Raw genomic sequence first — 27,970 nt, 5'->3', positions numbered from 1 at the left:
TCCCCTCCCCCCAAGCCCCACATTCCAGCTCTCATTTCTTCTCACCCATCTCCTGTGACTTCCTGTTTCTGTGTAGCTTCGTGATGCACCGTTACAAGAGGAGATCCCGTCTGACGACAGCCTGGCTGAGTCAGTGACCTCCCAGCACTTTGCAGGTGAGCTTTTGCCAGTAGAGGGGACCGATTGTAGGGATGGCTGCTACTTTCTTAGTAAAGCCAGAAATTGACCAGAAGCTGCACATAGATAGTCACCTAGTGTTGCTTTCAGTTGAGCAGATAGGCGGAGTGAGGGCCACTAACTAGGCTAAAAGGTCACTGCTCTGCTTCTGAGAGAGAATGCTCCTGTAGGTGTCTAAATGCATTATTTGTATACTATTTTCATAGATTCTAAGATAGTACGGCAGGGATGGACAAATCCAGTGCAGCTTGACTTGAGTCATGAGTCTCTGCCCCCCGTGACTCAAGTCCAAAACTATAACAAGGGCACTTTCCAAGTCGCCCAGAGTGTTTTCATGACTTGAAAAGACTTGAATCACGAGTCTTTTTGATACGCGTGTCAGGCACAGGAAAAAAACTGCTGCTGCCGGTGTGTGTGTTTGTGTGTTGGAGTTCTAAACACCCTCCTCCTGCCCCATCCCATCTGTAAACAGGACAGGAGGGGGTGGGACAGACTATGAGAGTGCAAACAGAAGCGGCAAGAGGGAGGAGGGTCATGCGCAGCAGCTGCCAGGCTTACCAGTATGACACAATCCTTGGCAGCTCTACTCAAAAGTCCCATTTGCGCCAGTCATTCAATGAGGCTCCCATCTCCCAAGTAACAACAAAGCCATATGGTTGGCAAGCGTGATCGTTACGAACCGCCTCCTCCCCCTCCCTGGGCTTCTCTAGCCAATCCCAAGGCAAGAACCCCCTTGGGCTCCTCCTTCTGCCCTGTCTCAGCCAAAGAAAATATCAGACCTCCCATCCTTCATCCAATGATAATTGGTTCTTTTAGAGATAGGCAAGAAAGCCTACTCCCATCTCCCTCCCTTTCCCTGGGCTTCTCCAGCTAATCTCAAGGAATGAACCCCACTGGACTCCTCCTGCCCTATTTCAGTCAAAGAAAATATCAGACCTTCCATCCTTTGTCAAATGATCATCTTTCAGAGATGGGCAAGAGAGCCCACTCCTTCCTTCCTTCCCTCTTGCCCAATGCAAAAGCAAAACATTAACCCTTCCCTGTGTCCAGGCTGGAACTTCCCTGCTGCTCACCCAGTCTGAATGTTGGCCCCACGAGGTTTTTCACGCTGCATAAAAAGTAAGCACACCCAGACACAGGCAGACTCAAATCTACCTGCGTGGGGATGAGTGCTGAGTCGAGGGATCCCAACTCAAGTGTTTTGCTGAATCTTCCATGTATGTGACTCGAGTATACACAAGTCAGCAAAAAATGTTGATTTTTCTCAACTTGAACTTGAGTCACTTGACTCAAGTTCCCATCCCTGCAATACAGTATAATCTCTTTACTTTTCTTTTTACTCAAAATAGGATCAAGTTTAGAAGAGTCTGACTGAGAATATTTCCATAATTCCTTGCAGACGTACATGGGTTGTACTCCCATTTGTAATCAGAAAATAACTACCATAGAGAATTGCTTTCTAGAGAGGAAATAATTGTCCCTCTACATTACAGAATTCTCCTGAGGAGTTGTGGTGGCATACACACCAGTAGCGTTCTCTTGACAGCTGTTTAGGAACGAATTGAGTTTAAGCATCTTATTGATGTAAAAAATATGAGTCGTCCTATTTACTTCTCTCTCTTGCTGAGAAGAAATGACATGGTAGTAAATACTGGCTTCTTTCAGTGAACGTTAATTGTTTGGACGATTCAGGTGACACGATTCAGGTGACACATTTCAAGTCCCACAATTTGATGGATTGAGAACAAATTGAAGAGCATACTTTCTTTCATAGGAGACTTCCTGGTTTGTTAAACCACACATTGCTGTGATGTCTGAACCAGGAATCTGTGTTTTGAGAGTTGCCTGAAAACAAGGATCAAATCATGGTTTGCAGTTTTGGTTTCTGGGGGGCATTCAAACTGCAGTCTTCCAGGGTGGATTTCTTGGCAAACAGTGTCTTAATGAACTAGAAAGTCTTCTCTGAAGCCAGACAGACGAGAGGAAGAAAGAATGCCTGACTTTGTAGCTACTTTCCAGTCCAACAAAACATGGTGATTTACATGGAGAATGCAGTGTCTGAACTGAGCTTTTGTGTAAATGTAGCCTGGAAGCTGCATTTCCTGGATTTTTATGCCTTGCTATGGGAAGAGAGAATAACAGTTAGGTGAGTAAGGAAGGAACAAACTGTTGGGATTAGGTTCCCAGCAGAAGAGCTGGGGGCAAGAAAGGAAGTGACAAGAAGCTAGCATTCCTGAAGTTTTCTCATTCATGGGTGTGTATTTATACTGTTAGAACTGAGGGAGTCAGGGAGAGGAAAGTCCTTGGGCTCTTACGAGCTCCACCAACCAGCTCTCTGACTCCATTTTTTTGTAATGGTGCCTCTTTGTGTCCACAGTGTGTAACTCCCTGACACGGACCCTGGATAGCGGCATTGGTACCTTTCCACCACCTGATTATTGCAGTGGAGTGCCCTATAAGAGTGTGCCTAAGTTGAGACCCCGGCTTGACCCTCCACCAGCAGGCCCTTTCCCAGCTAGGGGCCCCCCACCTGTCACCAGGGTGCCCCGCAAAGCCCGCACACTGGAGAGGGAGGTGCCCAGTGCAGAGGACCTGTTGGGGCCTAGCAAGCACCAGAGCATGCCAGCTTTCCACGGTGTCTTAACCAGCGCTGAGCCATCCACTGGGCATCGTGATCACGGAGGCCGCCCCGAAGGTTTGTACTTTTTGAAAGGGTTTGAAATGATGTGTAGCCAAAGGAGCACCCAGTCGGAGTTCATTTGAATGTCAATAACATTGTGCCCTGTAGTATCCTGGCAGGCGAAGCAGACTTCAGCCATTTCTTCAGCGGAGAAAGGGCATGTTTTGCCCAAGCACTCGGCTGCGGAAGTGTGCTGGCGATCCTGACCAACTTCTTATCCACCCAAGAAATTCAGAGGAATGTGCATTGTATACTCCCCCTTCCCATTTTTATGCTCATAACCACCCTGCGAGGTAGGAAACTCTGAGAGATGGTGTTAGGCTCAAGGTCTCACCTAGTTCCATGGCTGGGTGAGGCTTTGAACCTTGTTCTTCCAGTGCTGTAGAATTTCTACCCTCAGAGCTCTAGAAGTAGAAGTTCCACAACTGTCTTCCTCATGACAGTGCGGGGAAAACTGGCTTGTAAACACAGGATCTTATTCCCAAGCCCCAGTGATTTTGTGTGTGTGGGGGGGACGGGACGGGACGGGGGTTAGTCCTTGGACCTGAGGACTTATAAAGGGAAGTCCCGGAGAAGCCCCCTTTGGACCAGTTTGAGGTCCCAAGCTGCTGGTTTTCCATGCCTAGCAAGCTGTCAGAGGAGCTGATAGCCATTCCCATCTGGATTGGAGCCCCCACATATGCATGGGTGTATCTAAGAGCCTTGATGCAGTTGAGGGGCTGCCTGTTGGTGCAGTTCAGTTTGGCAGCTCTTTTGCTGACAGAGGGTGAGGAAGAGTTTGGGAGGGTGTGAGAGAACCCTGGGGATGAGGATTAATGCAGCAGTCCAGGGCTCCTTTCCAGCTCTAGGTATTGGGGTGGCTCTCCAAGGATTATCTTGGAGTGTCTTGCTACTGGGCATGTCCAGCTCTGGCATTGCCATCTGTTTTCCTGACAGGGACTTTGACCCTGCTGCAGCAAGATGTGCAGAAATGGCAACAGGTACCGCTTTTTCCATGTTTGAATCTTCCTACTGAGAAAAGCTGCACCTGTTGAATGATGTAGCCTTGGTACAGAAGTTCTGCCAGAGGAAAAGGCTCTTTGACGCCCTGTGTTCAGCCAGGCCTGCTGGGTGGGGCACAGCTCATCTGCAGAAGGGCTTGACTCAGTCCCTTCTATCTTCAGATATAGGTCTTGGGTAGCAGGGCTGGGTGAGGATGTCTGCTCCAGATGCTGGAGAGCTGCTGCCTGTCAGGCGACACCAGGTTAGGTGGACCAGTGGTCTGACTGTATAGGGCTGTTTCAAATGTTCATGCATATAACCGAGTGTATGCTGGAGGCACTGAAGTAGATACTGTGTACACTGGAATAGAAGGCCAAACTGCCCAGTCAGAATACTTTTATACAAATAAGACAACACCTGCATGAATTTTCTTTGTGTGTGATAAGGTGCTTTTTACTAATTTTTTATACCATGGAGAAGGAGTTCTAAGGCTCCTGTTGGAAGCACAACACTTTATATAGGGGCAGAAGGAACTTCTTTTGAGTGAGGGAGCCCCACATGGTAAACACTGGAAGCCCCCCCCCCCCATTTTCTTAGCACCACAATCACCCCGCTGAGCTTGTTTCTGAACATTCAACCTTACATTTGTGTAAACTTTAAAAGAGAGATCATAATGAGAACTAGAAACTTGCTATTAGAAATCTGTTCCAAAACAGGTGTATATATTGTACAATAAGATTTCTGCCATGACTGTGTTTCTCCACTATGTTTGCATGCATATGCACTGTGAGGGATTTTGAAGGGGGAAGTGGAGGAAGAAGACTACAATCCTCTTGCAATGCTTTGTCCCTGCCCCGTGTTGCTTCCTGTTGCAAGTGAGAGGTGGGCTCTATCACAGTACTTACCACTCCATCTCTTTTCTCCCTGTCACAGATCTCTGCAGTGAGCCCAGCAGGCCACGACACACTCAGCAGAGCAAGAACTGGACTTTTCCCAATGCCAAAGCATCTGCTGGCACCGACCCCTTCCTGTGTTCCCCTCACCGGCTGGAGGGCCTTCACAGTTCTGCAATGGTAGGCTGGCAAAGAATGGTTCTTGGATAGATTGCGGGTAAAATGCACTGCTAGTCACTGAAAGAGCTCTGTTGTGGTTATGGTCTTCCATCTCATAAGAGCTGGGCACACTTGTGCTCCTGAGGAAACATCAGATGCGATTTAGAAATGGGGAAGGGAGCAGACCCTTCCCCCTGTGGTCTTGTAGCAGTGAACATAAGAACAGCCCCACTGGATCAGGCCATAGGCCCATCTAGTCCAGCTTCCTGTATCTCACAGTGGCCCACCAAGTACCCCAAGGAGCACACCAGATAACAAGAGACCTCATCCTGGTGCCCTCCCTTGCATCTGGCATTCTGACATAAAATGGAGGCATTTCTCCTCTGTTTCCCTCTCTTTCCATTCATATTCTCCAACTAATACACTTCTTAGGTACGGAAAGGGCTTGCTGCTGCCATAAAACTTGGGAGTCTACCACTGTGTCATCTCTGCCACCCCCAAGCAGCCTATCCTAACACTGTGTTTGGAGAGTTGAAGCAAGGATGGACTCTCATTCCAAGACCACAGCATATGAGAAGGAGTCTTGTCTCCTCCATCTGAAGAAAGGAAATGTGACCATGCTGCTGAGGCCTGACCTTAGTGCTGGTGGAGCCTCCAGCATGTCTGGCTTAAAGTGCTTCTGTGTTTGTTTGCTGCCCTTGCCCATGTCTCTAAGCAACCACATCCCATCCCCCACTCTGTCTCTGCAGGGTCCAGCTTGCAATGTTGTTGAGAGGAGACGGGCCTCATCAGAAGGACCACAAGCCTCCCCAGCCTTCAGCACCAGCAGTAGTCGCACCCCCAGTGCTTCTGATGTGGGTGAGGAGGGTAGCACAGAGGCCCGTTCGAGGGATCTGGGGCCAGAAGGGCAGCCAGGCCTGGAGAACTCTGAGTCCCTCAGTGACTCTCTGTACGACAGTTTGTCGTCGTGCGGCAGCCAGGGCTGAGCAGGGGGGTGGGATGGGGGCACAGTTGGGGCACTGACTATCTTGGCTGTCATCGCCGCATGTTCCCTGCCTGGTGCTTTAAAGGGCCCAGCACTACCTGCAGGACCCTGCTTGATTCTCCCAAACCAAATCTTGGTCTGCACCAGAATATGACGCGTCTTCCACACCAAGGACTCCTACTTGCCCCTGAACAGGGAAATGAGAGTTTCAACCAGGGCACCAGGAGACTTTGTCTATTATAAGAAGGGGTGGGGGCTAGAGGGAAAATGTTGGGAGGGGGCAGGACTTGGTCACACCTATTTGCACCTACTGAACGGCATTAGACCTCACCTGCTGCACAGTGGGTTGTGAATCCTGAGCTGCCAATTGGGTATCTGGCTGTACTTGGGGAGGTGGGATCTGCCTTGCCTTGGCCGGTGTGGTGCGATTGTAAGTTCACTGTGGAAAGAGTTGGACCCAGGGATGCTGCTGCATCTAGACCAGTCAGAGTAGAGGGACTCCTGTAAGGGACTTCACAGTTAATGGCCCAATTTTCTAGAACTTCCACTAGCTCAGTATTATGGTCCTTACCTCCACATTGCAGGCTGGAAGCAGGAAAAAAAGCATGCAAGGAAGACACAGGAATATTTTGCTGAAGTGTGCTGAGTGGTGCTGCTTATTCCATGTTGGACATGTATGGAAGAGCACCCTCTGTTGGCATCTTTGAAAGCTACACCCCACCCTTTTTTTTTACCTCATTGACTGCTAAGTCTTGTGTTGGCATTTTACTCCAGCCCTTCAGCCTCTCAATGCTTGGAGAGCAGGCAGGACTTTGACAAAATTCAGGATTTCCCTCTCACCTCAAGAGGAGTTGGGATTCCTCTTGTCTGCTCCTTTTATCCAAGAGTATAGCTGCTGGACTGTACCAAATGGAGATTTGGGTGTGTTGGGCAAGGTGGTGCTTTCCCCTCCCACTGGTTGCAGCTCCCCTGCATCCTCTTTGTTCACTCTTCTCCGTACTGGGCATTCAGCGTGATGGACTAGCTAGCGCCTCCTCTCCATCCTCCAAGCCCAGTGCCAGCAGCTGGCCGAGATGCCTCACCACAAGAACGTTTAACATTGTATTCCTGGACCATAGTGTTACTGTAGGTCCAGGATGGACAGCTGGGTCCCTTGCCCCTCACATCTTTTCATGTTTTTTACTTTTTATAGCATTAAGTTATAAATGTTGCTGTTCAGTTTCTGCCCAGTCAAGCTGCCTCTTCTCTCCTTTCCTTGTTTCTATGGGAGCCATGTTGGTTCCCCAGATGGTGCTATTTTGCTGTACAGGCCTATGAGTCTTCCTCTGTTGTTCTTTTTTTTTTAAAGAATTTTTTAAATATTAAGATGTATTTTGCTCCTCTTTTTATTTATATAAGTTATTGTGAAATGAGGCTGTTTGTTGTCTTTTGACCTCCCAGAAAATAAAGGGGGAAAATACCGAACTCCAGGCTTCATTGAATGCATGGTGTTTGTGGATCAATGCATCCAGCCTTCTTCAAAGCCTTTTCCTTTCTAATTGAAAGGGTCATTGTTCCAGGTAGTCTTCAGTAATGTAGGCTACAGGCATCATTCCCCCCCCCCCCCGATTAAAAGGGGAGACACCTGTCACTCCTAGGCAGTGCTACCTATGCTGGAGACTGAGGGGGCGGAATGGACTGTGCCACTTGTGACTATCGGTGGGAGATTCTTGAATGCTTTTCCATGAATTTCCACCCAAGGGAGAAAGGTTTGATCATAGGGTTTGCCAGCTGGGCTGGTTTTCTATTTGCTGGAAGTTAACACAGTATTCAAAAACATGACGCCAGACTTGCTGTCAGTTTTTCAGCATACTCTTAGAGCAGGCTCTGTTCCCAACTTTAAAAAAAAAAGAAAATTTTGGTCAGATCCCAGAAAAATGGAGTTATCCTCTTTTCAAATGCAGAGTATTTCAGCTAAAGCGGCCTCCTTGTATAGTCCTTACCCTTCACAGATATGAGACTGTGTCCTTCTAGGTGCATGTGTGTGCTGCTTTGGTGCACTATAAACTGCAAGTGTGTGGTGGATTCTGGTAGCCCTTTTCTCCCTTTGTTTGGATGTTACTGACCCTATGTTGAGGGAACAGAATAAATGCTGCAGGGAGCATGAAGAGGAGGATGCACCCAACCCTCTATGCTTTATTGTTTAAAGCGCAAATGAAGTCCTCACCCAGCTCCAGTTTAAGGCTTGGGACTCTCTGTGAATTAGGATATGCGGAGAAGGGAAAGTGCCATATGCATTAAATTGCACAGAGTGGGGAGTGGTATTTCTTCGATCTGGCCTGGGACCAGATTTGAACTATGAGGCAGAGCTTGGTTGCTGGTGGAAGGAGGTGATGATAGCTAGGAATTAGGTCCTTGCAATATAGCAGGCTCCTGAATAACTTAGTTTCAAGCACTTGTGCAGTTTATTAGGATTTTTCTCCCTGACTCTGCAGTCCTGTGCACTATTCACTCAGTACTAGGTTAAGTGCAGAGTTTTGCTATAGGGAGGTGGACCCCGCTCATGGGACCAGACCCAGGATTTTGTCACTGGGCAGGGCAGTAAAGAGGTCCCTTTGAGTATCTTTAGTTAAACTATGCACTTGTGAAAGAACTGCTCTTCTATGGCACCACCTAGTGGTCAGGAATGGAACTAGCGCTGTACATTGCACACCCCTTGCATCACTATCCTGCCTACCACATTCTCCTGTAATACAACATACACAAGAACCAAGGAGTCAGGCTAGCCACCTGTGCACGTGATCTTTGGAGCAATAACTGCATTGCTGCCAGATTTGCATTATTGCTTAATAGGTTAGGAACTGGCTTATCAGGCCATTATGGTGTCCTAAATGACTGCTTTCCATCTTCCACCATTTACCTGTTGATATCAGAGGAATTAAATTTTGTATAGCTCCTCCCACTCATGCCATGCAGAAAATCTTCACAGTATTTCTTCTTTCCAAGGCAAGTGTTTGCTGTAGATATCTTTACATCCAGGCTGCTGTTTTGGGATTGCATGAGCTAGGGAATATGTAAAGAATGAATGATGGCAACTTGTGGTAGATAATTGCACCAGACCACAGCGCTCCTGCTTATTTGCAGCCCTGTCTGGGGAGTGCTTAGCTAATCCAGCCCTGAATTATTTGAATGTAGTGCAGAATGCCTCACCCATTATAGAGTTCCTGTAAGGATCATAAGAGTATCCTCATTGTAGACTGTGGGTGTGCCTGCAGGAATAAGTGTGGTTTGCCTAAAATGTGCCTGGGTAGCACAGTACCACCCACCTCCATCCTGCTGCAGCACTATGAGGATAATACCATCCTAACTTATCAGGTGATTGTACAAATAACTATTCAAAAGTGTCATAAAGATACTAAATTTCACTCTTATAGCTTTAAGACACATTCAGGGCACAGCTATCTGCCATTCAGCTCAGACAGCAGCTGTAGAAGGGGTGGGAGTCTATTTTGTCACCAGCAGCTCCTAATACATGGGCATACCTTTAAGGCACACTTTTGCTTAGCATCCACTAAATGGCCAATAGTGCTTTCACACTGGAATTTTTTGCCACTTAGTTAAGGGTGAAGGTTAAATGCATAAGGGAATGGTGGTTTCAGGTTATGTGACCTTAGACAAAGTTAGAATTCTGAGTGTGGCTGTGCATGCAACATAGCCTTACTTCAAAACAGATGTTAGAAAAGGAGGTTAGTCTTCCTCATGTAATAAAGGAACCATGTTTTTCTTTCCAGACAGTAGTGTAAAAACCTAATCTAATAGGTTAGTGGTTTTCAGTTCAGGTCAGTTCAAGTAATAGGCAGTGATATAATCCCCAGGATTGCTAAGAGGGGCAAAAAGGGGTGCATTGCACTTACTACAAGAAGGTGAGGCTGCAGGAGGTGCGAGGAGCCCTGCACAGCACTCCCGAGGCTTGGAATGTTTGTTAAAAGCAGGTGCAAAGCACTTCTGTTCTGCAAGAGGTACTTTGCACCCGCTTTTAGTGAACATTCCAAGCCTCGGGGAGCACTGCACAGGGCTCTCTACAGCTCTTGCAACCGTGCCTACATAAGGCAAGTGCAAAGCACCCCCCTCGCCCCCCCTTAGTGACACAATCCTGGGGATTGTGTCAGTGCTCTAGCCCCTCCCCTGCAAGAACTTACTGAGGGATTTCTTTAGTATGAAATAAGGCACAGCACCATGAATGGGTACAGAGGAAAGATTGGGTTCATGGATAAAGGGGATAGATCTCATTGAGCTAGGAATAGGTTAGGTGGCTGTGTGGGGAGTGGACTAGCATCAAAAAAGTAGCTAGGGCATGCTCATCTATTTTCTCAAACTCTAAAAATAGGAACAAAAAAATTAAGACCATGAGACAGTACACCTAGTTTAAAACTTAAAGTGACATGGAGGAAATGTAGATAGTTGGGGTCCAGAGGTCCACTTCTACCTTTAGAAACAAAACATCACAGGAGCCCTCTAAGAATCCAATAACCATACTGAATTGCAGAAATGACCACAAGAGCAGAGGAAATGTTCTAACTTCAACAGTTACATCTGGTTAAAAGTATTAGTGCACACCATATTTGCCCACTGCATCCTCTTAAAGCAGACCAGAGAAGGGGGCCTTGCCTCTGTTTTCACTCTGTATTTTCTGGAACTGACAGTGATGTTAACCTCTTATACCCAAGGCTACCATGGGCTATTCTATAATTTAGTAGTTTTTTAAAGTTGTGTTCAGAAAGTAGTTTAGAAATCTTTGAAAGCAATGGCAGATATGCTTCCTGAAACAAAAGCCAAGGCTGTTTCCAAGCAGCAAGGAGACACCAGCAGCCTAGCAAGTGCTCCACCTGAACCAATAGCATACTCCAGCACCTGTTCCACAGTACTACAAGCCAACATGAAAAGGATTCATCCTTGGAAAGAAAAAATGTTGGAAAGCCACTGCCATAATTCACAAGCCTTTAAATTCAAATTATGTCAACAGCCTAGGTTAAAGCAGAAAAGGGAATAGAAGGTTAAGGCTAAAGTTTGAGGATTTTTATTTTAATTTTTGTACAAAGCAAGACAATGTAATTTCTGAATCAACACCTTTGTTTAAAAACCCTGTCTCTTCACAGTATGAGTCTAAAGAACACAGCTAAAGTTGGAGATCCAATGAATGACAGAGTTTAGTCATTACTATATTAAAATGCATTAGATAAGTTCTCTTATAAAGTAGATTTCTTGCAGTTTAATTCTTGGCACTGTTCCAAAGGGGAAAACAAAAAATATCCCTTTTCTCAGGCAAGCATAGTTACAGTCTGGCTTCATGTGTCAAAGAGCAAAAGAAACAGCTATTAATTTTCTTCAGAAAAACCTTTTAAAGTTCCGTAATTGGCTCTCTGTATGGAGTTGTACTAATGGCAAATGTGTTCTAGTATGCTGAGATTGCATGATTACAGTGTCGTCATCCCCACTGTGAGGCAGTCCTGGCTTCTCCATCATGTTCATTCCCAGGTCTGGGGTCCAGCGGTAAGTAAGAAAGAAGCAGTCTGTCCAATAACATTGCCAAGCTTTAACAGCCAATCTCATGCTCTTAACCTAGACCACACTGCCCCTTGAACTCTAGAATGCAGAGTTTTCATTGCACAACTAATCCAAACAATTTGAAATCCCATTAAGTCAGAATGTGACCAGGCAGACATCCAGGCTAAAGACAGCTACACACTACCAAGGGAAATGGATGCCAGACTAGAATGTCTCACTTGCACAGCAGCTAGTTTGCTATCCAGCAGCAGACCAAGCTAGGGGGAAAAAAAAAGACAGGAATTATATCTCCCAGCTACAACTGGCCTCTGCAAAAGTTCTTTACAAATAGTAGCTACGTGGTTTACCTTGCACCCTGAACAGCTTTGCAGGAAGAAGCTTAAGCAATGCCAGGATCTTAAAGAGGGAGAGAGACCAGTTGGGCTTGTTCTTAGGCAAGCACAGCTGTGGCAATTAAAGTATGAACTGGCCCTAGCCTGCTTTCATTCTAGTGGGGGCCAAGGAGACAAAGGAGCTGAAGTCACTCGGTGAAAGCTGCAGGTTCACTGTCAACAGCCTGGGCATCAAGAACTGGAGGCAGTGGTGGGTGATATACACAAAAGTTGGGGCGAAAACCAGACTCCTGGATTAGGATCAGCCAGTTAGCAGGTGTTTGTGTGGTTTTTTTTTAAAAAAGCTCAAAAACCAAGAGAAAAAACCAATTTCCACAAAGTATGAAAGTATCACAGAGGCTTCTCATTCACACAGAACAATATGGAGGAGGGGCACTTTTAATGCAGGTCAGGTTGGATGGAAGCAAGAAAGAGGCAAGAGGGCAGCAAGAAGTAGGAGGCTTCACACAGGCAATCCAGTGTTACTTCACTTCTCTTTCTTCTTCTTGTTCTGAAAAAGGAAAAAAACACAGCAATGTATCAGTCTTCAGGCTTCCTAGGCACAGAATTACCTGAAGAGGTAAGAGTGGCATCACTGGGCTTGGTGTCACCCCATAGCCATTGTCCCTCTGGTTTCACTCTGGCTCTGTCCTCTTGTGAGAACAATGCCAGCTTTTCAGGACAGCTGCTTACTATGGCGCTACTGCCTGCCATGGTGCTTCCAGCATCATCCCCTCTGTGGTGTCACCCAGTGCAGTCCACACCCAGCTAGTGATGCCACTGACAGGAGAACTTGTACCTATTGGGAAAGAATCACCTTCTGTACTATGTTCCTGCTATCAGGATCTGGCCCCACCCTCTAGGGTGGTGACAATCTACTATCCGGTGTAACTCAAGTGGTTGGACTGAAGGAGGCAAGGAACTGCTTGCAACTCATTTCATTTCAAACTTTATACTAATTGGTTTTATGATGCAACTAGTAACCACTGTCTCTTGATTGCCTCCAACACCCCTTCACCTTCTTGGGAATGTTCAAGAGGTAGCGAATCAGAACCTAGTAATAATAATAATACAGGTATTTATACGCCTTTCTTGGTCATCATATTTCTCCTCAGACTTTAATCCAAGGTGGTTTAAATAGGCCAGCTATGCTAAACCCCTGTAGGGCAAGTATAACCTAGCAAGTATAGATATAATTCTACACCAGGTTCAAAAGGTGGTACAAGGAACATATGACTAGGAGAGAGATCAGGCAAGTGGCTGTTTCCAAGCCTGTTCCATGCCATTTTCTGGCTCCAAGAAGGCTGTACCCTTTAGTTATCACTACCATTTTTCAGTAGCTGTCCAACACATGGATCCCACAGGGGAGCGGCCATTTTGGTAGCAATCCACTCAGTAACCTGGTGGCAGTTCCCAATAACCTGGGAGATATAATCTTAGAAGAGCCTAGCATGCAGTTTACTTCACCCAAATGATTCATATTTCAGCCCCAACTTTGGCCATCTCATTTTGTCAGTGCCTTGCCACACAGAGAAGGGATTCCTGCCCCAGAAAATATCCAAGCCAAAGAAGCCCCTCACCCAGTTTGCTACTCAGCTGAGGGCAGTGCCTACTGTTTCTAACTATGGTGGCAAGATCCATTTCAAATGGCCACAGAGGGCAGAGATGCTACCTTAAAATGCAGACCTACCTCACTCATGCCCAAGATGACCATGAGCTCTCGGAAAATGTTGACAAAATCCAAGAAGAGGTCCACACAGTGCCTAGCAAAGGAGAAACAAAAGAAATGGACATTAAGTGGTAAGCTGTAGACAAGACCATCTTGGACATATGAGGCCAGAAGGATTCTTGTCATGTTCAATGCCCACACTCATACTTTTAGACAGCAAGTCCTTTAAGAAACAAATCCTCACCCTAAACTTCCCTATTCACTTTGATCAGTTCCCCCTTTCTGTAACTCAAACCCATTCCTTTTGGCCAAAGTGCTGGTCTTTGACAGCAAAGTATCTTCTTTGATCATCCCCATACTCAAAAAGCTGCCATAATGCTCTTCCCTCCTGCTGTTTTGTTTTCCAGACAGATTCTCGTTCATCAGTGCTCAACTCTTCACCTCTTAGTGCATAAAGCCCTATGTCTGACATGGCAACCATTTCCACACCCAAGTACTCACCAGATGTAGTCTTTGTCTCCATTCTCAGCCTTCTCAATGATGAGCTGAGTGTCAAATAGCACAAAGCCACACATAACCATGAGCCCAATGTAGAGATTAGCCTGGAAGAAAGAAGAGTGCTTTAGCCAAGGACTGTCAGCAAGAATGGTTCAAGCTGCCACTACTGCCAGAAGTCTTCATGCTTTATGGAGCAGGTCTAACTCTCAGACAGATCTTTCTCTGCACCACAATTCCGTAGAAATGCAGAGAAGTTGCAGAACACAACAGAATTCAGCATCCCAATAATCTCAGCTGTCACAGAAATTTTTAAAAGCCTACTTGCTAACTCTTATGATAGCAAATACATGCTCAGAGTGTGGCTGTTAACTTGTGAAAACTGAGATTCCAGAAGAGTGGCTAAAGTAGACTGCAAGTGGTTGGGGTGGGCACAGCTTCACAACTCTTGGCCCCTCCCGTGACAGGCAGAAGCAGGATAACGAGGCAAGGCAAAACACCACTGGCAGATTTATAACAGGTCACAGAATTAAAGTTATGGTGCAGATGCTTTTAAGTTCACACAGCCCTGCCTTTACTACTGGAAGGATGAAACACAGAAGCAGCTGGGCATATCCCAACAGTATTTATTCTGGGGCAGGCTTGAGGGCTCCATGCTGGAAAAAGCAGTTTGGCTTCAAAGAGTCTTCTGCTGTCAGCAGTAACCAGGATACATGGCGAGCTTTACCTCTTTAGGCTACGCAAGCCAACAAGACACCTGTAGAGTCCAAGGGTTAACCCCAATAGGGTAAAAAACCAACTCACTGTGAAAAGCCAAGCTGAGCCCAGAAAAATGTTGATCAGGGAGAAGAACAACATTAGGAAGAGGCCAGATAACAGAACACCTGCAAAAGGGAAAGAGGACCGTGATCAGTTAGAGAGCAGGGCACTGAAAGGGTTCTTTCCTCGGGGGGGGGGGCACAAGGAGGGCAGCCTGCTTCCAATCCTTACCTCCCAGATACAGGTAGGCACGGCGCTTAGCAAAGAGGGCACTCAGGGAAAAGCAGCTGAAGATCACAGCTGTGCCTAGGAAAGCTGTTGAGATGATGCTGTGGGTAGAGAAAGAATAGGGTGAGAGTACTGGCTCCTGGGACACTAGGAAGTTATAAGAATGGTTCCAGGGCAACTGCTAAGCTGGGAACTTTGGTCTGCCAGCCCACTGAAAACTGCAGAGGGGGGAGGGGAAAAGGCAGCCAAATGTCATTTCCTCTTACCTGGGGTTGATGGCAATGCACATCTCCAGCAGAGGCCCTAAGTTGACTCCTGGGAAGACACAAAGGAAATACAGGTTTTATGCCTGCACACATGGCATGTGTGCGTGCGCGTGCAGACACACACACACACACACCCCTTCCATGATCACTGCTTGTGTCTACTTGGAAGAAAGCAGCTGTGATTTTAGGGCACGTACTCTATACCCAACATATGTTTTGATCTGTACTGAAGAACACAGTGGCACAAACAGCATGGTGCTTTGAAAGTCTCAATACTTTGAAAGCAACTAAGGATCCCTAGTCATCTTCATGCACGTTTAGAAGGGGCTAAAGACAACAATCTGCAGCAGCTAATACCACCAGTGGATTGCACTTTTCCAGCTGGTCAAACCCCTCCTCGCACACAAGGCTAGAGAAAGGTGGGGTAGAAATTGTTGACATGAATAAGATACAAATATCATGTCAGAGGCACTCCCCCGTGGTATGATCTGAGGCCATTTCAGTACTTGAGTGAATCTAAAAAACCAAATGGACAGGATCAATCCTGTGTCCCTATCCAATTATTGCCAGCCCTCCTGGCAGGGTGGCAGAAACCTACCACTGACCTGCCCACATGTTTGTATCGTTCAAAGACATACCCAGAACCACTGTTTCCTTTCAGTTGTGTGGCTGTGCAGCTCAAATCCCAGCTAAGCCAAGCTTTATGCAGCTTGGAGCTCCTGGAAGTCCAGTGACAACATATGGTGTCATTGCTATGCATTGGAAATGCTGCCAAACTGCTGCATATCCAGCAGAGGGGTTCACACAGCGGTACAGGCCCCTTGAGGGAATACCGGCCACAACCATGTGGGAACACAAATGTATGTCTATTCCATGCATGGAACCTGTGCTCCTTAAACATTTCCATTGCGGGTGTTGGTGCTTGAGCAGGGTGCCTCCTTAGGAGATGAATGCACTCCTGCTTTCACTTCTGCCCCACCCCACCAAGTGATCATAAACATGTACCGGTAAGAAAGGCAAACCCTGCGAGCATGGCCAGTCGTTTCTCTTCTGTTTCCCGGCTGTGAGGTGTGGCCATCAACCAGATCATAAGGCCTAATGCTCCCAAACCAGTCAACAGTCCAAACTGCAGGGCAGAGTAGGAAGGAGAGGGTTAGTTAGCACAGGCTGGGCCCTGGGCGGAACTTGTGCAAGTTCCAAACATTACTCAGAAAGGATAGTGTCTAAACCCAAGACATGAAGCCCTACTACACTGGCAGCTTTGTTCTAGTCATGAGACCTGGAAATGGCTGTAAGCCATGGGGGAACCTGGCCTGCTCAGGGAGATTCTAAACTTCTTCACAAAATTTACAGCAGTGTTTGAGACAGGAGTTTAAACCTCTAGTCATACTTTCCATGCTTCCAAAGAAAACAAGGAGGCAGCAGTCATCCCAATTGCACAGTGAGAAGGAAACACATTTTTCCCAGCGAGCATAAAGGGATGACTGAGGCACCTACCACATATTCGTGCATGTTAGACTAGTAGGATTTTGGTATTTTTCTACTGACTTTCAGCTCCATCACAACAAAAATGTCTGCTTTGCAAACAGGACCACAACAGTTATATGCAGTTGGGGTTGTACTGTGGTGGAACTACTAAGACCTTATGTTAACATGAGACTGTGGCTGCATTCACAGTGGAATCCCAAAGCTGTGGTTGGGTTCCAGGCATTGAAGACTTCACAGGAGCATCAACCTCTAACCATTAGTGAAACATGGTGCCTGTAAATCAGTGCTAAGGAAACATCAGTGTGCTCTTACCTGTATCAGCTGAGTTGCCACATTGACATAGGCACCAGCTGCTGCAAGGAACATGCATAGCGCAAAGCTAGCATAGACCTTCTTCAGGTGCTGCTGAGTTGATGTGGAGCTGCAAAGGAAGGGAGAATCAAGCTTATTTCAAGCAACTGGAAGTGCAGATGTTCCCTGACTGGCCACTTCCCAGACACTTGGACTGCACAGAGTCAACAATACATGACAGGTCCAGAAAACTTTATTTTCCTGACACTTGCACCAAGAGCAGGGAAAACCATGTCCCACACAGAGATGTCAGGTATACCCAGTAATTAGACAGCTGAAAAAGAAAAGATGGAGGTCTGCACCCTTGGCAAGGCTGAAAAAAGTTAGTTATCAGGTCACAAAAGTGCTTAAAAGTTGGATGCAACAGGTGGTTTAGACGTACAATATTTGCTTTGACCCATTTGGCCCAGGACACCAAGAACTTAGCATGACATTGCTTGAAAAGTCTCCCCAGCTCTGGACCTTGGCTGCCACCTGGCTCTTACCATCTGTCTCATGTATTCTGTGATCACTCTACACTAGACAGAATGTGGCAATTCACTGAATTCAGTACCCTGAGATTGTTAATTTTTTTTTTTTAAAGCTAAACAGAAGTTCTTTGCCTTCAAGGTGAAAGATAGGTTTTGATGAGGGGTGGTGTTTGAGCAAATCTCAGAATTAGGACTGGCCAGGGGTAAATTAAGTAATTTTCAAGGTGTAAAAAGAGCATCTGTGCCATGAATACTTCTGTATGGCCCATAATTCACAGAAGCACAATTATGCACATTTAGAAACACATGTATATTTGCCAAAATTGCCACACTTGATATACAAGTGCAGAATTCTTTATGGGACAAATTTGTCACCAAGGTAGAGAACTTCAGTGTTTAGCCCAGAATATATACAATCTCAGAGAGTGTTCTTCATACTCTAGATGAGGGGTGTCCAAAGTTTTTGGCAGGAGGGCCACATCATCTGGATCATCATTTGGCAGGAGGGAAAAAAAGATTAAATTTACATTTAAAATTTGAATAAATTTACATAAGTTTACATAAATGAATACATTACAGATGAACTTATATGAATGAATGAAGGCTTTGCAATAGCTCCAGGTCTATAAAAGGCCTTGCACAAAGCAAGGCTGGCCTTTCCTTTGCTGCTGCAACTGCATCACAGACGCGAAACAGCAAGCAGTGGAAGGAGCCCTCATCCCACAGCTCACGTGAGAGGTCAAACAGTTGCCCTCACGCTGAGAGCAGTTGCGTCAGGATAGTGCGGGCTCCAACAAATCTCCGGAGGGCCAGAGGCTCATTGGAAACTGAAGACTCCTTGAGGGCCGCATTGGGAATCCTCGAGGGCTGCAAGTGGCTCCAGGGCCAGGGTTTGGGCACCCCTGCTCTAGATACAGGCTATGCTCTCTCTGCCTAGCCCTGCAGCAAGAGATCATGTTGCTTTCAGGCTATTATAACCAATGTCCTCCGTAGCAAATGACAAACCTCAGCCCCACCTCAAAGTTTCTGCCTCCCCCAATTAAAAGGATCGGTTAACACTCTGATGACAAACATACAAAGCACTAAGTAGGTCAGCTGAATAACTCACATGTGGGAGAATTTGAAGAGGGCATCAAAGTTGATGTTCCTGTTGAAGATGTCCATTGTGCTCGTTGATGCAATTCTCTCTCAGTGCCTAAATGCACAATCTGTGAAGAAGGGTAAGAATGCCATGTGAGTAGATGACAGTGTGGCCCCTTTACAGAAATGAGCAACAAGGTCTGGGACATACCCACACCAAGAGCATCACCAGTTGCTCTTCTCACCTCAGTTCCACGTTACATAAAGCTCTGTGCCTCAGCTCACAGAGCTGTTTTAGAAAGACCTGTTCTTTCCCCACCTCCAGCCACTCACCTACCTCTGGGAGCAACAGCCCCTAGCCTCCTTTCTCTAGAAGTACTACATGCAAGCTGCCACAACATACTAAGAGTACCAATTTTTCTACAGCTTAAACTAGGAGATGAGGTGGCTAACCATTAAGCAAATGCACTGAAACTAGACTGCCTTCATTGTGGCATTGTTTAAAGGCCCCAAGCAAAGCAGGCTTTTGCCAAGAGGAAAGGCCACAGACCTACTCCAACGGACAAGTGAGCATCAGTGAATTCATCTACACTTAAGGCTTCAAGCAGCTCTTCCCTCACTGAGCAAACAGACCGCTACCAGTTCTTAGAGGCAATGTTACTCTCCACAGACAGTATCCCTCATTCCACTCAGCCTCCTCAGCAGAACAAATTCTACTCACATTCCCAAACAGAAAGTGTTGTCCAGAAAATGTTGGGGACTAACCACAAGATGGAGGTACCGTCCAAGGGTCCTTGCTGCCCCACTGCTGTAGAATGAACAAGACAGCTGTCCTCCCACTCCACATTCAGTAGCTAGAGCCTCTGCCCACAGATGGAAAACTGAGAGACTCACAACTGTGTCACAGGTTCCCAAGCCCTCTTGGTATATATGGTGCAATTATTGCAGGCTGTTGCAAGGCTAACCAAGGGCTCCTGGGTGGATCTGGCCTCCCAAGGGAGCCAAGCTTGGCAATTTGGCAGCTGGAAAACGCTTGCATTAGCATCTTTAATTACCTCCCCTGGCAGGGATGGGGCAGAACCAGAGCCAGGCAGCTCATGCAGCTATCTGCGGGCAAATACAGTTGCTCCTTCATGCTCAAGGCAGGACCCCCTTCTTATTGCTTCATCATGCACAGGTATTTGACCTGCCCCAGAGAATACTGCTAATGTGTTATATAATAATCACGCCACCACCTGCTATTTCCTCCCTTCCCGCATCACAAACTTCTCTTCCTCCGCCTGCGTCAGGAGCAGTTGCTCAAAAAACCTGTGTGGAAACTAGTTTGGCAACTAGCGCCTTAATTCTGAACAGGCAGAGGAGGAGCAGACCTTGGGGCAAGCCTGCAAGACCAGCCTGGATTGGCTAGCAGGGAAACTGGTGTTATAAGGGAATGGGAGCACACTAGTTGCTGAAACTTATTTCTCCACCTCTTGGTAAGCGGCACACAGGCACTTCCTCCTGCAGCTAAAGAGGAAGGTTCCAGAACAGAATTTGCAACACACTCCACAGAATAGTAATCATAACTTTATTTGTATTTATCTCCCATCATTTGTTATCAAGGGAGCTCAAGATGGTTTACATGCGTTTATCTAAGCAATCTAGTGAAGTAAGTTATGCTAAGAGAGACCCCCCCCCCCACCCAAAGCCATTCAGATTGTTTCAGCAGGAATCTGAACTCAGATCTTCCTGGTCCAAGTCCAGAACTCTATCCACAATACCACACTGTCTATCTTTAGGAATACATTTAGGTTATAGTACTCAACCCCAAAGAGAGCCTGTTGATGGCTCATCCCAATCCTCCTTAAGTACCACCAATGTGAACTGGATTCTTCCAGTACCACTCAAGCACATCCCAAACAATATCAGACATAACAGGTGCTCAAGACAAAAAAAAAAAAAAGGCCAACTTTGGAGCCTATGCTCTTGTTCTAAACACAGGCTCTGGTACAGAAGGCACAGCCAGCAGCTAGAGCACAAAAGTAGAGAGGTCACCAGGCAGGTAGATACAAACGCCTCTCACTTTTGCAAGAGAGCTATCGCAGGGCCACTCGAACTGTGGCCTAGGGGCTGGATCCGGCATCTGTGTGGATCTGTCTGCCTAGTGAGCAGACCTTTTGGTTTCACCCAGGTGTTGCATGAAGTCCCCTTCAATCGGTGACAGGAACTCTGAGCAGTGACGTCTGTCTGGACACCCTGTTGTGCAGCCTTCTGGGACATCAGGCCATTGACACAACTGCCCAGAGCGCCCCTGTCCCCCAATTGTGGGGGGACTTTGCATGGCACCCAGGCAGAACATTCGGATGTGGTCTGGATAGGGACCACATTCTAGGTGCACAGCGGTTGCTAGTTTGAGAGGTGCTGCTCTACAGCACTAACCTACCAAAGGGAAGCAAAGGAGAGGCACACCTGGTGTAAGACAACACAAGGTCAACAGAAGGGTTTTTTTTCCTGTTCCAGTGGCGGATCATCTTCCTAAATTTAAGACATTCTCTTTCTTTAAAAAATAAAATTAAGAGATCAACTAGTTTAGCAAATGTATAACCATTGTCCTCATCACCCCAAAGATGACTGCAGTTTGTTACCAGAGAAAGTAGAACTCCTCCCGCACTCAGGCCATATGTTTATTAGAGGTGGTTCTGGAGAACATGCAACACTGAAGATAATCTGCCTTGGTTGCTTCTACCACTGGGAAGGATGTACTACCAAGAGTCAACTTTACGCAGAGGTGAACTATGTTCTGGAACGACAAAATTTCAGACTGGCATTGGGCCTTATACTCCTTTCATAGCTTGGCATTTGCATGAATCTAATGATATCAACACTACACACATCCTACCCCCTAAACATACTGCATTAGACACAGATGTGTGCTCTCGTAAGGCAGTCTTTGCAAACTTCACATACTGCCCAACAGTAGCCACAAGTCTGGCCAAACCCTCTTAAATTCTTGCTTTAGGTAAAAGTATTTTAACTGTGTTCTGCTGCACTCCAGACTATCTCTGTCCTAAGCAGAATCAAGAACATCAGGATTTAGGGTTTCCTCTTCATTTGATAAAAGGAATCATTTTAAACAAGAGACTTCTCAGTGCTGCCACTTTAGAATGACTACTTTGACTTGAATTTAGCCTCTGTTGTGATAAATGAAACATTTCCTCAAGGTACAAAGTGAAGTTTGACAATTTGACTGCAGTTTTAGTTGACATGGAAGTTATCAGCACACATGTTCTTACGTTCAGATGGACTTCTAGCCTTGTCCTGAAATCCCAAACCTAGGAGCGCAAGACTGTTCACATCTCCGGAAGAGCAAAATGCAGGATTTGAGCTGCAGAGTTCATGCCATTTTGAGAGGCTGCTGACCACGGATCATATTAAGCATGACTTGGCATAGAGAGTCAAATCCTGCCAGCAGAAAAGCCATGGGCTTCCACATGCAAGAAAACAGGGTGATCACATTGCCTCAAAGAGATTTTGCACAAGCACTACCATCTCAGCTTTTCTCTGCATTGAAGGGATCATCAATTGCCAGGGATCATCAGCTGTCAGAAGCCCACACATGACAGGGATAGAGGGGAGGGAGAGATCAAGAAAGATGGCCAACTTGAGGTGTCAGAAGCTAACTCCTTACAGCAATTTCCTGAGATAAATCAGTCTCCTGAGATAAATCAGCCAAAAAATGAGATACATTAAATTCAGGTGAGAAGCACTCGTGCCAGCTAATGTAAGTCAGTACTAGGGCACTGAAATGAGTTGCACTAGGATGAATGAAGGAAGCTTGTTGAGTGTCACAAACTACCCACTCTCTCCTCCCAGATGACAAGAATGGTTCAAGGCAGGAGCCAAATGCAGACAGTCACATGGGTGTGGTAGAGGTGCCTCACCCATAAGACAGCACTGTGGCATTGAGCCAGCAAACCTGAATTGGGTGGTGCTTGAGCTGACTGTTTTTACAGCTTGAATAAATAATTAGGAAAGCTACCTAATTGTACCCCTGCTAACTGGGCAGAGGCACCTTTTAAAGTGATGTCTTCTTATACTTAGCAGGAGGAGAGCAACTGTCCCTTTTCACCCAGCAAGGTGCATTTTCTAGTGGCTGTTGGTGGTGTTTCTTCTACATCAATAAAATGTGAAATTAAATTAATTCTCCCCTGGAACTCAGGTTCTTCTGGAAATGACAGACAGAAAATAACCACATACACCAGATGGGGAGAGGCTGAGGGCCAGCAAAAAGCTCTCCCAACCATAGTTTCTTTGCAAAGCACTTCCAGGCTGCCCAATGTCCTCAGTTGCTGCCACGCATGCTTCCTTCCCGACAGGCCATGCTAAACTTTTGAGTCACAGCAAGAACAAGTCTGATATCAGCAACAGCCAGGAAGCCTTCTGGGCCCTCTTCACTTTTACAACTGTCCTACACCAACTTTGGTCACAATCCTAACCAGGTCTACTCAGAAGTCCTATTTTGTTCAATGGGGCTTACTCTCAGGAAATTGTGGTTAGGATTGCAGCCTATGAATCTTTAGTCCAACTATTTACCCAGCAGCAGTAAGCTTTTCAGGATGGCAAGAAATGTCTTTCCCAGCCCTGTTATTGGACAGTCAGTTTTTGAACTGGTGATGGCAGAGCTTTCTGCAGGCAAAGCAGAACTCTACCACTAAGTTCTGATCCTTCTATGACTAAGGCTGAGAATTAGGTTTTCCAGAGTGGAAAACATGCTCCTGAGTAAGATGAATTACTAAAATGTACTGTTGAATATTCTTCTTTAAAAAAATTAAATGAGCCCCTTAACATATATCTGCAATTTATGGAAATCTCAATTGCAATGACAACTGGCACAAGAATCACCACCCTACTAACAAATGTATCTATCCCACTGAGCAAATGGAAACTTTTTGATCAGCGTTTAATCTATGAAGTGTTCTTACAACTAGATGTAGTGTACAAAGCAAAATATATATATTATGGGCAAAAGAGATCATGAATATGGTTTTCAATTGGTCAAGTGTCACAGATACACAGTCCTGCTTGGTAGTCAATCTTACAACTATCAAACCCTCCAAAACCATATCATTTGGAAATGCATTTGGACATCATTTGGAAATGCAATAAAATAAAGCTTGCAGGAGGTTAGAACTGTTTAAGGACTATTCAAAGCAATGCTGTTGCAACAGATCAAGGAGAAAATATGGATAGGTTGGGGATATCAGTCTTTTGGGGGGGAGTTAAGTAATTGCTTGGCAGAGACTGGGCCAACAATTAAGGAGTGATCAGAAAAGTTATAAAACTGGATCATTTTAGACACTAATACCCATGATGCCTTCAACACTGAAAGGCATTGTTATCCAATAAGGCACAGCTTAGAAAGACTATGTCAAGAAGCTGCAGTCTTAGCTAATATAGATAAGTACAAAGAGTCTTTGAAGAGAAACTTGCCTGGCCTCAGCTCTAGTCAGAAGGCCAAGTGAATCTGGTAACCCAAGAAGCTGTTTTTATTCTAGACTTCTTTTCTGCAACTCAGCAGTCTCACAAAAGCCCCACAGATTCCTGTTCTATATGACAACTAGGGAGCTTTAAATATTTTGGCAGATGACCTAATGTATTACCACAAACAGCAAGATTCTGAGGTGCGTGTATTGTGGAGTTCAGTGGGAAACAGATCAACATTTCTACAGCAAATACTTTACCATTCTTGTACATCCTCCCAACCGACATGCAGATCAAGCTGGATGAGTGGCCCCACCAAGACATCACCAATGAGCTTTGTGGGTGAAGATCAGAATCTTCCTCTCATGTCTAAACTCATGACCCATGAATACACATTATATTTCATACAGATAAAACTTTAGACTCCTTGGTTGGAGTGACCCTTTAACAGAAATCCAAAAGTCAGCTCTTAGTGCTACTGGATTCTATATAAGCATATTCAACATAGAAATCATGAATGAAAAAAGAAAGCAAATGGTGAACTTGGCATCCCCTGTGTGGCTCAAGTTAAATAACTGGTCCACTTCCAAGGAAGCAAGGAACCTCTGATCATTTAATAAATAACCAGATAAAACTCATGCCTATCTGCAACCTTTAACCACTAAATGCTAGCTCTGGGTGACAGCTTGAAAAAGACTGTCCACATTGCACCCATTGCTATTCCATAAAGGAACTTACAGACTGATAAGAAAGGGAGGGATCAGAGGAGGAGGGATTGGGTATAGCGAGTTCCCCTTAGAGCCCCAAATAATGATAGGCTGATCTTCACAGTCAGATGATGGGAGAGAAACAATGCCACAGTATGACCCATAACACAATAAACTTGTGTAACCACTGTGACATCACAAAGTCAGCCAATCAGCTCTGAGGTTCTGTATTGTGAGGTACCTTGTTACCATAGGAAACTGCTGGGCTAGTAAGAATAGATATTTCCACAAATCAAGGTAAGGGCTATGCAGAAAGCCCCTGAGGATGCCACAAGTTACCAATATACTGTCCCTGATCCCAAAACCACTTGGTCGAATTGGTTCTCTGAGGGGCTCATGCTCAGAGCCGCTTCAGAGAAAAACTATGCGCATATACACCAGAAAAAATCAGGAGCACAACCTTTGAGATAACAGTGAGCGACAGACCTATCCTCTTTAAAAACCCAGTTGCAGAACTGTTTTTCAGTATCATTAAGCAATAACTAGTTCCTCAGAACAATCACCTATGCCCTTTTCCCTCACAAACACCAGGTAGGCCCCTCTTACTCTATTGCAGATTCCTTCAACCCTTCTACTCTCCCTCCTCAGTTACTAAAACAGGCTGCCTTACTCCAGTGATCCCAAGCTCAACACAAGCTTTCAGCTTGAACACTTTCTACTCTACAGCCAAACAGCAAGATGAAGGCTCCACAACAGGTGGATGCAGTTTTTAGATTAATCTTTCAATTCAAGTATGAAACTGATCATCAATGAGCTTATTCATTAAACAAGTGGAATTCAACAACTACATCAATGTTGCTATGTTCTAGTTAGCAGCAATTTTCACAAAAAGCAACTGGTGCATTGAACTTGCACACAGATTACCCAAGGCAGGAGTACCTTTAATCTGCAACAGGATACAATGGGAAGAGGAGTCAACAGCAATCAGAAATGGCTGCAATGATCCATTTCTAAAATGGGTGTAGTGGCTCAAGGAGCTAACCAAGAGGTACATCTTCTGCCTTATAAGCCCTGCACCTGAATTTTGAAGTGTGCCTGCACAACCTACAGGCAGTCAGGAAAAGGGAATGTCACTCTGCACATGCTCAAAGGTCTTTGTAATGACATCATATATCACTACTGGTACTGAAGAAAGAGTTCAGGACTGACAACAAGTCCAAAGTAGGGCCTGGCTGATCTCCAGCCAACTCTCCACAACATGAGTCTAAAGTCCTCTTAGTGAGAAGAGAAAAACATTACAATTGGAAATGTTCAGAAGGAATCCTCTCCCTCAAACAGAGTAAAGGTGTCCAGAATCCACCAGCAGCTGCTCTGTTCTTTTATTGCTGGCCAAGCAAGCTTTGGGTTTTGTTTTTGAACTTTTACTTTAAAAATCAAAACAAAAACCTTTGGTGAAAACAAATGCCACAGGAACAGGTGTCAAGAACAAAAGGGAATCAGAAGCAGATGGCTGCTTATTTGGAAGGAGAGAGTAAGCCACCACCATTTCAGAACACAGAGTCACCTCTCAGGCCTCCCTTCTCTTGCAACACACTGCCTTATTGCAAAGAGCAGCCTCACAGCGTCCTTAACATCCAGGAAAACAGAAAGGGGCCAACTGGATTCCATTCAGCCCTGGTTTGACAGGTGAGCACAAGAGTGTTGGACAAAAGGAAGGGTGTTTTGTGCTGTGGTTGTGTTTAACCAACCCCAGTCCCAGCACGTTACATTTTTTTTCCTCTCCCAACACCTTTTTCTGCTATTCAGACAGTGAGAGGAAAAAACAAAAAACCCAAAATAAAAACAAGACCTGACTCAGGTTCACGGGTGACTGAGCCCACCAGCCTACTCGAAAGAAAGACGAGACCTGTCCTTAAAATAACATCACCCCACCACACAGACTGCCAAAGAGTTCTATCACCACAGATTAACAGTGTAATTCCAGGCATGCCTACTCAGAAGCCAGCCTTACTTATCTCAATGGGGCTTACTCCCAGGTAAGTGTGGACAGGCTTGCAGCCTCAGAGCCCCATCCTATGCCTGTCTACTGAGAAGCAAGTTCCATTCTAGTCAATGCGGCTTCCTCCTAGGAAAGCGTAGGGAGGATGGCAGCCTCAGAGCCCAATCTTGTGCCTGTCTACTCAGAAGTCCCATTAAAGTCAATGGGGCTTCCTCCCAGCAAAGTGTGGACAGGATCGTGGCCCAAGTCCCTCCAACACTCAGCCATGCCGGCGAACCGAACGGCGAAACTCGGGACGGGCGTAACGTGTGGAGGCGGGGTGGGGTCGGGTCAGGCGCCCGGAAGAGCCGCGTCCCTAAAGACGGTCCACCATTTCAAGTTCGCAGCGAGCCGGGGGAGGGGTGCCTGTGACGTCATCCCCCAGCACACCCAGCGGCCACCGGGACAGGCGAGAAGGCGTCCAAGGTGGGAGGGCCGCTCCGGCGACAGAGCCCTCGAAGGGAGACCGCCGCCCCCACCCGCTCGAAAAGGGGGCGCCCCAGGACTGCTACGGAGGCGGGGCCGAAAATAGGCCTCAGACCACACCGGCCGCGTCGCTCACCCGCCGCCGACGAGCCTCCCGAGCACAGCCCCAACCGTCGCAGCCGTTCTCTTGCGAGCCGTACGTGTCTCTAGCCTCGAACCTCTCCACCCACCCTCTCCTCCCGTTCATTGGCTCTCGCCACGCCAGGGCCCGCCCCCGGCCACTCATTCGCCGCCCTTCCGCCAACCAGGCTCGCTCTTACATCGGCGCTCACTTGGGTGAGCGGGAAGTGCTCTCCCTTTCCATTGGGCGCAGGGCCGCGCCCAGGCAGCTGCTATTGGTCTATCTCAGACGAGCATGAAGAACTCGTCGGAGGTTTGGTTGCACGCTCGGGGCTTCTTGCGGCGGACCAATCGGCGGGGCCGCAGGTGGACCGCCGTGGACTCCGCAGTGCGTGCCTCTTGATTGACGGCTCGCGCAGCCTCCTGCTGGCCTGGGCGCGAGCTGCGCCTCCAGCGGGCAGACGCTCTCCTATCGAGCAGCGCTTGCAGTGAGCGGGGTGGAGGGGGGCGTGCCTTGCGTCCCTTGCACTCACGCCTACTGGCATACATATACATACGTACATACATACACATGTATATATGCAATGCTTTTTTTTGTAAAAAAAAAAAAAAAAAGGTGCAGG

The 27,970-nt window shown here is 46.4% G+C and overlaps 2 protein-coding genes across 7 annotated transcripts in view; one reads left to right on the top strand and one right to left on the bottom strand.

Moving 5' to 3' along the window:
• The window catches only part of NCKAP5L (NCK associated protein 5 like), a 42,758-nt gene extending 35,450 nt beyond the window's left edge, over window positions 1-7,308 (top strand). For all 4 annotated transcript variants that reach the window (XM_066615282.1, XM_066615280.1, XM_066615281.1 and 1 more), the window contains exons 10-13: window positions 77-155; window positions 2,555-2,872; window positions 4,772-4,911; window positions 5,640-7,308. In XM_066615282.1, coding sequence (XP_066471379.1) covers window positions 77-155; window positions 2,555-2,872; window positions 4,772-4,911; window positions 5,640-5,876 — 774 coding nt within the window. In that variant the 3' untranslated portion in view covers window positions 5,877-7,308. The remainder of the gene's footprint in view (window positions 1-76; window positions 156-2,554; window positions 2,873-4,771; window positions 4,912-5,639) is intronic.
• A 3,607-nt stretch (window positions 7,309-10,915) lies between these two features.
• Window positions 10,916-27,454, bottom strand: TMBIM6 (transmembrane BAX inhibitor motif containing 6). Of its 3 annotated transcripts, none has more exons than XM_066617427.1 (10): window positions 27,364-27,454; window positions 18,625-18,724; window positions 17,008-17,116; window positions 16,213-16,333; window positions 15,208-15,256; window positions 14,945-15,042; window positions 14,759-14,838; window positions 13,961-14,061; window positions 13,481-13,553; window positions 10,916-12,301 (listed from the first exon to the last, which is right to left on the bottom strand). In XM_066617427.1, the coding sequence occupies exons 2-10, from the start codon at window positions 18,678-18,680 to the stop codon at window positions 12,278-12,280; spliced, it is 711 nt and encodes a 236-aa protein (XP_066473524.1). In that variant the 5' UTR covers window positions 18,681-18,724; window positions 27,364-27,454; the 3' UTR covers window positions 10,916-12,277. The 3 variants fall into 3 exon arrangements, with proteins under 3 accessions (XP_066473524.1, XP_066473525.1, XP_066473526.1); XM_066617428.1 differs by lacking the exon at window positions 27,364-27,454 and adding an exon at window positions 26,775-27,123; XM_066617429.1 differs by lacking the exon at window positions 27,364-27,454 and adding an exon at window positions 21,221-21,299.
• Between the last annotated feature and the right edge of the window lie 516 nt (window positions 27,455-27,970).

The sequence above is a fragment of the Tiliqua scincoides genome, chromosome 2 (assembly GCF_035046505.1).
Source record: "Tiliqua scincoides isolate rTilSci1 chromosome 2, rTilSci1.hap2, whole genome shotgun sequence".
NCBI classification, from domain to species: domain Eukaryota; kingdom Metazoa; phylum Chordata; class Lepidosauria; order Squamata; family Scincidae; genus Tiliqua; species Tiliqua scincoides.
This window is presented reverse-complemented; position numbering and strand designations above follow the sequence as displayed.